The 12,454-nt window shown below is 43.7% G+C and overlaps 1 protein-coding gene across 3 annotated transcripts in view; it reads left to right on the forward strand.

The window, feature by feature from the left end:
• Positions 1-12,454, forward strand: part of asic1b (acid-sensing (proton-gated) ion channel 1b) — a gene marked incomplete at its 5' end in the record, with an annotated part of 273,931 nt that overhangs the window by 224,428 nt on the left and 37,049 nt on the right. For all 3 annotated transcript variants that reach the window (XM_083771995.1, XM_083771994.1, XM_083771996.1), the window contains one exon: positions 9,337-9,487. In XM_083771995.1, coding sequence (XP_083628121.1) covers positions 9,337-9,487 — 151 coding nt within the window. The remainder of the gene's footprint in view (positions 1-9,336; positions 9,488-12,454) is intronic.

Raw genomic sequence — 12,454 nt, forward strand, 5'->3', positions numbered from 1 at the left:
CAATTATGCACAATCCTTTGCACTGGTCTGGGTCTCTTTCTTCTAAATGCCTCTGGGTGTCGAAGCTAATCCAGGACACTCTCTCTCTCTCTCTCTCTCTCTCTCTCTCTCTCTCTCTCTCTCTCTCTCTCTCTCTCTCTCTCTCTCTCTCTCTCTCTCTCTCTCTCTCTCTCTCTCTCTCTCTCTCTCTCTTCCCCCCCACCAATCTCTCATGCTCTCTCTCCCCTCTGTCACTGAATCACTATTTCCTGACATTCCTGTCTCTCACACTATCATTATAATTGGATATAATTTTATAGGGCCATCTGAACTTTTCCGGTTGGTGAGGTTGACAACTGAACATTCAACTTGATTTCACAATGGCTATTGAAAAGGATAGACTTGCAAAATTAAAGGGTTACCTACTAGAGTTTACAAGAGATGTGCAGCATTAGGAAAAAAGGCTATATCCAACTATCAAAGTCTTGGTCAAGGACATGGTCAACTACGACCAAACTGGCCTATTAATAAACCAGATATGGTGGCAGAATGCTCTTCTGGTCTGAAATGGCCCCTCCTCCACCACTCGCTCCACTCTTAACACAGAACGATCAATATATATAGAACACTAAAGGAGTGTCTCGGGAGACCAATATGCTGCTAATGAAGACTTTTGATTCATTTAGCGGCGTTTTTCAGCACTCTGCGACACTCTCGATGCAGAGCGGTTTAATAGTGACAGGCTCAATGGAAAAGGCAGTTCATTGATCGACACTCCATCAATCCATGAAGCACAGCGAGAAGTGGGTCTCCCTCCCACTGTTTCTCCCATACCTCATTACCCAAATTTGCCTTCAGACAGTGATGGTATAGTGAGGGTTTTTTTTCTCCCGATGATTGAAGCCCATGTTAGTCAACTAAGCAGTAATGCTGGTAATAGACTGCCATAGGCACGTCTGTGTGGTTTTATGAGCGCCTGAGAGACCCATAATTCAGAGGCACTCGATTAAAAATATATATCTCGCCTTCATGGCTGTTCCAGATGTCCGCATCATCAGAACACAGCATAACACAACAGATGGCTCCTGCTTTTTTCTCCAAGTGCACTTGTGTTTAACCCATTCTGTATGGGAATCCCTTTTACGAGCTTGTAGATCTGCTATTTTTTTTAAATTGTGAAAATGTGCCTGGAATCTGTATACCGGTATACTATATTGTTACGTTTTTAACTCAAATATGTTGTTCCATGGGTGGTCCATGGAACAACATATTTTCAGATGGGGGTCGGCGGCCTATTACATATATTTGACATGAAATATTGAGAACCACTGACACATAAAAGAAAATCAGAAAATTGTCATTTAAGACATTTTCTTTTATTTCAACGTCAGGCCTAAATGGGTTAATAAGAACCCACAGAACATAGATTTCAGACAGATGTTTTACTCTCATCCGAGTACTATCAGCCCCAACACATTATAAGGACGCTTTTATTGCTCAAAGTAATTACATTGGCAAAGGCCGTCATTTCAAAATCCAATTCACGAGTTTTTAGTTGCTTGGAGAGGTCGTGTGTCTGCCTGTACACATGGATAACTAACGGGGCACCTGTCTTCGTGTGTCTGCCTGTGCACATGGATAACTAACGGGGCACCTGTCTTCGTGTGTCTGCCTGTGCACATGGATAAATAACGGGCCCCTCTCTTGCTTCAGCTTCAGGGCAAGGCGTTGGTATGACTCAGGTCACTAACATAATTCACAGTGAGAACAGAAGCATGAAGACAGCTGGTCCAGGTGATGGAGTGGGTCTCCACGGAGGTATACGGAAAGCCCATGTTGGCTGTTTCTTTCTCTCTATGAACCTGCTCCATCAACCACTCCGTTCAGTCTCTCACTCCATCACTTCATCCTTTTTTATCCATCCATACAGTGGTGGGAAAAGTATAGGATATACTAAAATGTTTTACTTGAGTAAAAGCATCCCGGAAAAGAAAAGTTTCCCGGATACGCACTCGGGGCCACTTGGCAGATGTGTATAGTGTGAATGCTGCGTTACCGTTCCCGTGAGCGGATCACCCAACTGTTCCCGGGACCGCATAGGGACCAATTGATTGACGACATGTGTACTCGGATACGGATCGCTGCAATGGGAAAGCATTGAATACAGTTGAATGCAGTGTACTCGCGGGTGCGAAAGAATCAAGGCCCAATGTGGGGCGCCTGATGGACTCAGTGTGAATCCCCCATTAGCTACCAAGCGCTTTTGGGGGCAGGCCTTCATGCCCTCCTGTGCACCGTGCCCATCCACAGCCATTATGTTCATCCCGTTTCCCATACAGGGATACATCAGTGTTGTTTTCGACGAAAGATGTTCGTCGACTACCTTGTTCCACTGACGAAAACTAAATTTCGTCAACAAATAGAAACAAGACTAAAATGTTAGGAAGGGACTAGTGGACAAGGGATCTAGTATAAGTCATTTTACACTTGGTTGCATGCTGAAAATAGCAGATCTACAAGCTCACAACGTGTCGCGCTGCGACGCGTTGTGACTTGTGAGCTTGTGAGCTTCCATGACAAATTACATTTAGTTGACTAAAACTAAAAACATTCCAGGTAACTAAAATATGACTAAAACTAAATTAAGTTTAATTTCTTTGACTAGACTAAAATAGAAATTTGCTGCCAAAAACAACATGTTACAACATGAGAATTCTAACCCTATATTGCATGGCATTCATTATCACGGCAGACAAACTCATTCATCCTAGATGAGATGTTAACTGGAAATTAGATGTTGTAGGCTAGTCTGTATAGTATCCGCTCCGTTACACAGTTATCAGAGCACAGTACAGTACTGTACTGTAACTATAACAATAAATGTATAGTTGCACCGCTCAGTTCACACAGGTGTGATTTTTTTAATGCAAAGTATAGCCGTTATTGATGCAATGTCGAAAGCACCCCCGAGAATTGTTACATGGCCAAGCATTTTTTCCATGACTGCCACAGTGTCACAATTTGCAATGTCCCCAAGTGCCTGGTTGATCTTGAAACATGCATGCGTGGCAGAAAATTTTGATTTTAGTTTTAGCCACATTTTAGTCACCTGGAATGTCTTAGTGTTAGTCTAGTTTTAGTCGACTAAATATCATAAGGACTACATCTACAAGTGATTTATTCGACTAAAATGTGTTTTGGCGAGCCTTGATGCCGTCGTAATGGCTGATTTGACACTTGCTGAAAATAGCAGATCTACAAACTCACAACGCGTCGCAGCACATTCAAACCAAGTGTCAAATGACATATACTGGATCTCTTGTCCACTAGTCCCTTCCTAACATTTGAGTGTAGTTTTTATTTGTTGACGAAATTGTGAATGTATTCCGTCTTAGTTTTAGTCATCACAGCTTGGTTTTCATTTAGTTTCCATTTAGTCTTCGTCAGTGGAAAAAAAGGTAGTCGACGGACATTTTTCGTCATAGTATTAGTCGACGAAATCAACACTGGTATAGTGGGGCAACCCCCCCTGATTGTGGTTCCGTGGCCTCGTCACATGTGCCATGTGGGGTCTAGCCCTGGGCCACCCCAACATGGTTCTGTGGCCTCGTCACATGTGCCATGTGGGGTCTAGCCGTGGCCCCCCCCAACATGGTTCTGTGGCCTCGTCACATGTGCCTTGTGGGGTCTAGATGTGGGCTACCCCAACATGGTTCTGTGGCCTCGTCACATGTGCCATGTGGGGTCTAGCCGTGGCCCCCCCCAACATGGTTCTGTGGCCTCGTCACATGTGCCATGTGGGGTCTAGCCCTGGGCCACCTTAACATGGTTCTGTGGCCTCATCACATGGGCCATGTGGGGTCTAGCCGTGGGCCACCCCAACATGGTTCTGTGGCCTCGACACATGTGCCATGTGGGGTCTAGCCGTGGGCCACCCCAACATGGTTCTGTGGCCTCGTCACTTGTGCCATGTGGGGTCTAGCCCTGGGCCACCCCAACATGGTTCTGTGGCCTCGTCACATGTGCCATGTGGGCTCTAGCCCTGGGCCACCTTAACATGGTTCTGTGGCCTCGTCACATGTGCCATGTGGGGTCTAGCCGTGGGCCACCCCAACATGGTTCTGTGGCCTCGACACATGTGCCATGTGGGGTCTAGCCGTGGGCCACCCCAACATGGTTCTGTGGCCTCGTCACATGTGCCATGTGGGCTCTAGCCCTGGGCCACCCCAACATGGTTCTGTGGCCTCGTCACATGTGCCATGTGGGGTCTAGCCCTGGGCCACCTTAACATGCTCAGGCGTCAGGCAGGCCTGTCTGCCTGTGAATTATTCATCTTAGAGAGGATGACGCGCGTTGACGACTTTTCTTTCAATTTGAAAATGTTATCTTCTTTGGTGTGACATGTCACAGCACTTTGTCACTGAAGCATGAAGCAGTCTGTCTCGGTTGGTTGGGTTTTACTTCTTTCATTTGAGTTGATATTAACATTTAAATTCATCTTGTTCACAAGTAAGCCTCTGTTCTTTCCTCAAGATGTGGAAAATGTTTACTTTGGCTAATAGCAAAAGCCAATCATACTGGAATGCATGAGTCAGCCTCCTAGTATAGTAACAGCTGTGATGACCCTCTCCCACCCAATCATAGATTTGTTACTTCCGCTTAATTCATCACCACAGCAATACGCAGTTGTACAGTATATCCAGTCCATAGACAAATGTATGGCTATATCACCATTTAAATATCATAAATATTTATGAATTGGCAACAACAAATGGGATTTGGGGCAAGAGGTGGAATGGAACTTGTTTGTTTCAGTGAGGCTCATTTTGCTGATGTGAGGTGAAAGTATAGAGCCAAGAGCATTTTATGGTAAAAGAAGTTGTTTGCTTTCCAAAATGACTCAATGCTCATTTTGCTTTCTCTTGGTCTGTTTACTTTCACGTGGTGTTTGTGTTGGTGGGGCTCGTGGTGCTCGTGGGTGTTTCTCCGCCTGCCATGTTGTACGATTGTGTCATGCTTTTCAGCTGCAAATCATGCTGTGTGTTATACAACTAGAGCGGTGCCCGTCAGTGGTGGAAAAATACTCAAATGTTTTACTTAGGTAAAAGTATAAATACTGCAATGTAGAACTACTCCGTTACAAATAATGTTCTGTATTCAGAATGTACTTGAGTAAAAGTACAAAAGTATTGGAATCAAAATGTACTTAAATTACTAAAAGTAAAAGTACTTATATTGCAGAATATCGCAAGTTCAAAATGTGTATGTGACGCATAACTAAAGCTTTCAAATAAATGTAGTGGAGTTTTGTATCCAAAATGTAGTGAAGTAGAGGCCAGGCAGAGGCCTTTTGTGGCGGTTCTACACGACCACCACCCAGTTATTATGTCTACGTCCCTTTTATGTCCATATATGGAGTTCTTTAAATTGTCAGGCATGCCAAAATACGGAGTCTATGCAGATGTCAGAATGATGTCAGAACATAGGACAGCTCCATAATGGAGATCAGGTCCAGAGCCTGGGCAGAGAGAGGTCTTTTGTGGCGGTCCTGGACAACTGTGGGTCCACCGGGCACTGCACCTGTGGGGGTGTGGAACAGAACGCGTGTGTCGAATTTGAAGTCGGTGGGGCGAACGGTTCTCGAGTTACGTGGATTCCAGACGTACAGTACACACGCACGTACGAGAGAGTTTGGTACATTCATAGTTACAGTAGATAGATGACTCCGCAATGACAAAGTGCTGTATATGAATTAGACCTTAGGCATAACGCTCAGAGCTTCTTAGCCACAGCACAATGGAGGAGCTCGCTGCCTCTCCAAGGTCGCCATGCAGCACCCACGGAGATTGTTGTTCGCTCCGCTGCTCAATGTGCCCAGCGCAGGCTCCATGGTTACCACAGCAACTCTGACACCTCCCTTTGGTCGATCAGCTCGCTGTCAAGACAGACGTATCCGTCTGTCTTGAATGATATGCGTGCACATGCAGGCGTACACACACACGCACACACACACGCGCACGCACACACACACACACACACACACACACACACACACACACACACACACACACACACACACACATTTACAGACACAAACAATCGTGTGTGTGTGTGTGTGTGTGTGTGTGTGTGTGTGTGTGTGTGTATGTATATGGTGGTTAAGCTGTTTAAATGGGTGCCAAAGGGGAAAAGAAAACCTCCCTGTCATTTTTGTGTAAAGGCTAAAAGGCAGTGACCTTTTTTTTCTGCAAATGTTGGACTTCATTATTATCATTGTTTCAGCATCACAACTCGACTCATATTCCAAGGAGTAGTGATAAACAGTGGTCTTTGTAAAGATCTATATATCTAATGGGTTTCTGCTTTATTAAAGTGTACAGAAGCGAGACAGGAAAGAATGCAACAGTAGGAATGAAATATGACCCGTGTCTTGCACTTAAAGCATTATTTATTATACTTCAGTTGAAACTGAAAGACAGCCAATCGACAAACGGGATGCAACTTGCAATGTAACATATTGTGAGCTCTTACAACAGTTTCAATGCAATTATTTCGGTTCTCCAGAACCACCACAAAAGGCTCTGCTCGGGCTCTGCCAGTGGGTCTAATCAGCCTAAAGGCTCATACATAGTCTGGATTTTCGGTGGTGAGGTGACCACCGAACTACAACATGACGTCACGAGCCGCAAACCACCGCCACCGCCCATGCCCTTCTCTCTGTTTTTACTCACCACCGCTCAACGTTATTTCAGCTCCGGTGGTCAGCTCACCACCGGAGCGGTGGTCACCTCACCACCGAAAATCCAGACTATGAATGAGCCTTAAGGCTCCTCACCTGTGCAATTCCCAGCCTCTGCCTCAGCCAATTGATTGCCATGGCAACCCCACACCTGCAAATTGATTACTCAACCACTACACTTTTCACAGTCAGTTTGCACTCTTCGGGCACAGACAGACAGACAGAGGCAGACAGACAGATACAGAGATCTCCATATACAGTATGGTCACAAAAGGGACACAGACTGTACAGAACCCAAAAATAGGTTCCCGGCCTGAGGGGGTAAACACCAAAAGAGGTTCCCGTCCCGAAAGGGTTAACCTGTTAAAGGTATTATGACATGATTTATAACATAATTTTATAAACATTAAAAGTCTTGGCCATGGTCCTTCAAACGTGTCTAAAAAGTTTGAACACTCAACTCCACTCCAGTATTTCTTGAAAGGGGTTTTTGTGCATGTGTAAATTTCATCCTGAGAAGCCATGGAAAAACACATTATTTTAGCCTGTAGATGTCGGTAATTCCCCCTTTCCTGTCAACCCAAGATGCGCTACTTTGACAAATTGGTAGGAACGTCATCGTCAAAAATAAAAGAGTCATCTAGGCCAGTTGGTATCCAGTGTAAGGACTTGTGTTGATTGACACAGCCAACAACAGAGCAGATTGATTTTTCTCTAGAAGCCATAGTAAGTATTACAAAGAAACAAAGTCGCGATCACAATGAGGAAGTGGAGAAGAGAGGGTAGGCACTAGGCAGGGAGCAGAGTGGAGGGGGCGGAGGTTTAGCGGAGATCTACGTATATCTCTGCCGTCCAACCAGATGAGACATTTTTGCATAATTATTCACAAAAGTCCAGACAGCAGAGAATACACTGAATGTTCAAACTTCGTTTTTTTTTGGTGAAATTGATGTCAAGAAAAGCCAAAAAAGCCAAAAAATCTACAAAAATGTGTTTTAAATGTCACAATCCCTTTAAGGAGTCATTTCTATTTTATCCCACTCTATCACCGCACTGTATTCAATCAATGGTAAGGATTTCCCATTGTGGGCCACATACTGTATGCAATTTCTCTGCCTCCATGCATCTGTGGCATTTGAGTCATTTGTCATGAACCCGCTTAATGTCTGAGTCATCACTCACCCTCATAGTAATAAACGCCTCCTCGCAGGTTTCAAGGTTTTCAAGATGCAGTCAGAAGAATTATTTTCCCATTTTCACAGACTGTCTCTGCTGTCTACAGTAAAAAGCATTTTCATCCTAATTGTCTGTATCAAATTGAGCCCCCCCCCCACACACACACACACACACACACACACACACACACACACACACACACACACACACACACACACACACACACACACACACACACTTGTGCTTCTTTTCTTATTCCTTTTGTTCTCTTGTCCTATTTTTCCCTCTTCCCTTTAGTGCAGTATAGTGACCAGATATGTTTTGACATACAGTAGGTAGAGTAGCCATTACGGCAGCTAAGTGCAAGGACGTTGGATTTTTGTTCCTGCATTACTTTCCATTCCCTGATGTTTGTGATTTGATTAGACCTCCATTAGAACTGCCAATCATATATTTTCATGCAAACATGCATGGCCCACTAGTGGACCCCTGCTCTCATCTGTAGCACTTCAATGGCTATACAACCGATCAGCTAATGAGACCATACAGGCGTAGCCTGCACTCCCTGCAGCCTTAACCCATTCTGGACGAGAACCCCTGTTGGTGTTTGAAGGATTATGTTATACTTTAGATATTGAAAAATAGCAGATCTACAAGCTCATAGCACGGCACTGAGTGCCGCGCTACAAGCTTGTACTGTAGGTCTGCTATTTTTGTAATATCGTGAAAATGTGGCGTAAATCCCATGGAACAACATATTTTCAGATGGGGGTTGGCGGCCAAATACGTACATATATTTTTGGGGGTCCTTGACATGAAATAGTTTGAGAACCACTGATATTGAAGGTTTTCAGAAGACTATCGAGCTCAGGTCTATATGGCTTAAGGCACTCATCATTTTTAGCATTTAAAGGAAGCTGTGTCTTGATTTATCTAAAAGGTTTCTAGCAGAGCACATATCTATGCCTCACCACAACTAGTTTTTGTGAAGGTACCACACAGGTACCGGCACACAACAGTGTCAGGTCCTGCGGGTTGGTCTCCCATTAGCATAATTCCATTAGGATTTATTACTTTGTTGCGGTGCTATGGGCGGAACACATACCCTGCAATGCATTGCATTAACCTTTGATATTGTAAATCTGAGATTCTGTCATACATTTCTTCTTTTTTTGGTAGTCTTTTTGGTGACACCTCTCCCAGGCTATAGCTCCGTGGTTCTGGGGCAGAGCAGACACAGAGAGATGTTGTCAATTGTGGAAGAAATACCAAAGATTATAATAAAAAAAATCACTTTTGTTTAATGGAAAAGTTTCAGAGTATGCAGTTTACATGCATTACAGCTGAACACATGTGCTGCTGATAAAATGTGTCCAATATATATATATTTATTGCCATTGTTAATGATCTCCATATGGTTTTTGTTTCTTTGTATCTTTCAGATTTTCACACGCTATGGGAAATGCTACACCTTTAACTCGGGCCAAGACGGGCGTCCCCTAATGATCACAATGAAGGGTGGAATGGGCAACGGCTTGGAACTGATGCTGGACATCCAGCAAGATGAGTATCTGCCCGTCTGGGGAGAGACTGGTAAGGTTATGCAGAGGGAGGTATGCATGTTGTCGTCTGGGGAGAGACTGGTAAGGTTATGCAGAGGGAGGTATGCATGTTGTCGTATGGGGAGAGACTGACTGGTAAGGTTATGCAGAGGGAGGTATGCATGTTGTCGTATGGGGAGAGACTGGTAAGGTTATGCAGACATAACGAAAACATAACAGAGCGTAGGTGGCTGGAGGGAAGACCACGCAAGGGCTGACAGAGAGTGAGCTATGTAGCCAGGTAGCCGGGTCTCTGAACTGCCACAGGGCCAGTTAGCCAATTAGCCAGGTTAAGGTTCCAAGCTAGGCCCTCCTCAAGACGGCAACACATTAGGGACACGTCACTCATCATCTGCAGGGACGACAGAAGCACCAAACAGTACCAGGCAATAATAGGCATCCCTATAACCTGTACAGCTAAGCAAGCCTACTAATAAAATAGCATTAGCTCTATATATATTTATCACTACTAATCAAACATAATAATAAATACAGCCAACGGCTGTTACAGTCATACATACAGCGACAGCTCCAGAAAATTCTGCGGGGGCTAATGAATCTTGGTTTATATAGAAGTCAGTCTTGGGCTTGCTAAATCCCCCCTTGCCACCCCTGGAGCCGTCCCTGCATACAGACATATACAGACTACTAGCATATCTGTGACTGCTTTGCAATGGTTTACGTCATATTTGACAAATCGATCAATTTGTGACCATTCTTTTCCCCTTCAAACGGTACACAATTATATTTTCTGGTGAAACAACCCTACAAGCTGTCCCATATAGTTAACTGCATGTCGAATAGTTATTAAAGGCTCAATTACACTTGAAATGATCCTTGGCGAATTGGTGTCCTAATTTGATCGCAACCTGTTTTTGAGAGCAACATTAACACAATCAGCGCCGGGATTTCTTTCAAAATAGAAGCTCGGGGTGCCGGGAAGATATGGCCGCTTTTACCCCTTCCGTTCCGGACAAAAAACGTGAGACATATTTTTGCTTGCTTACCTCGCTAAGATTACGATATAAATCAGAAATTAAGAGCTTAGTATATCCATCTGGTCTAAACCACGGAGAGCTCCCTAGATTATGCGCGCCGAGCCTTTCTTTCTGATCCGTATACAGGGAAGTGAACGACAAAGTTGGCCTCCTTTAGTTGGAGGCCAACTAAAAAAATATATCAAAAATAAAGATCTGAATATTTTTCTCTCGTTTGATATAAATGAAAATGTGCTAGGACGTGTACACACGCGTGTACACGTGTGTACACGTCCTAGCAACCCGTCGGTTGGATTCGTTATGACGTCTAAATTAACAAACATACGTGCTTTTATCTTTATCTAGTACATAGTGATATTTATTTATAATATTTGACTTGTCTCATGCATCATTGTGCTTGATTGCTAGGTTTTATTCTCCGCTTTTAACTTGTAGCAACTGTGTAAATATCCAAAGCCTGCATGTCCGCCGACATTCCAAGCTAGCTCCATTGTTGTTTACAGTGTAAGCTGGGGCAGAGCAGCAGACACACAGAGAAGTTGTCAAATAAACATATTTATGTGGAATGGTTGATATACCAGAGTGAACCAATAAGGAAGCAATAAGGAAGCAATAATGCAAGCTTTGCATCTTTCATTAGGTTCCAGCAGCCACCCGGAACCACACAAGGACAGTATTCCACCTCTACTGATATATTCCCCTTGCGCTGGAGCTCATTATTCCGTTTTATTCCAGTATTCTGGAGTAGTGATTTCTAGAGCTCCGGCACTCCACCTTGTGCCCCCTTGACATTCTGAAAGTGACTTTTAAGTTTCACCATCAAAGTTCCCATATCTGCTGTGCGAGGCATGGGCCACCTTCAAATAGGGCAAGGCAGCTTACAGGGGTCTCTGTGTTGTGCATCACATAAAAGGAGTTCAATCTACCAGTGGTGTAAAGTAACTAAGTACATTTACTCAAGTACTGTAGGTACTCAAGTACAATGTTGAGGTATTTGTATCCTTTACTTGAGCATGTCAAATTTTCAATACCAAAATTTGTACTTTTAGATTAAAATGTTGATTAGAAAACATACATTAACCACTTCAACCCTACTGTATATGTACATTTCGGCCATTTGAAAATAGAAGATCTAGAACCTCACAATGCGTCACGAGACGCTAAGGATCATAAAAAAACCTTAAACGTTGCAGTCCCGCCCCCTTTCATGGTGACGAGCGGAAGACAATTAATTTAAATTAATTTCCCCCATAGACGCTTCATAGTAATTCCGACAAAGCATTAGTCCGACATGCGGGAACAACGGTCGGACTATAGCGCTCGAACATGCGCTGCTCCCGTGCTTGCAGTTATGATTAGGTTAGGGTTTGAGGTAGGTTGTCGGTCTAATGACTGTCGGACCAATAATAGTGTTGGAATTAAAGCCTGTAAGCCTCAGTCAAAGCCAACTATGATTGTGACAATTCATTCACTGTCACGATCCGAGTTGGCTTTGACTGAGGCTTACAGGTCTTTAAATAAATACTTTATGAAACATCTATGGGAAAAATTAACTGGAGGAAAAAAGACGCGTTGTATTGTACATGGGATTAAGGTGCAAAAGAGTCGAGTCGACCGCATAATAATCCACAACCAGGAGAAGTGAATATATTCTATGTGTGAACGTCCCTACACAATGATAGCCTGTCTGTTTTATAGGATTGATGTTCATATTTTTTAAGGCACTGTAGCATATTGAGTGTCCAGGAAGCACTTTCGACCATGCATAAATGTCCTTATTCCTGTATCATTTTATAAAGGACTTTCGACCTTGTAGCATAAATGATTGGAGACGACCAGGCATGTCCTTATTCCTGTATCATTTTATTAAGGACAAAGCTTGTTACCAAAATCAGTTCATTCCATTGCTACCCATCCCAGAGCAGTCATAGCTGTTCCCGAACTCATCTGGAACCTCGAAC

Source organism: Protomyctophum parallelum, assembly GCF_964188405.1.
Source record: "Protomyctophum parallelum genome assembly, chromosome: 8".
Classification (NCBI taxonomy): Eukaryota; Metazoa; Chordata; class Actinopteri; order Myctophiformes; family Myctophidae; genus Protomyctophum; species Protomyctophum parallelum.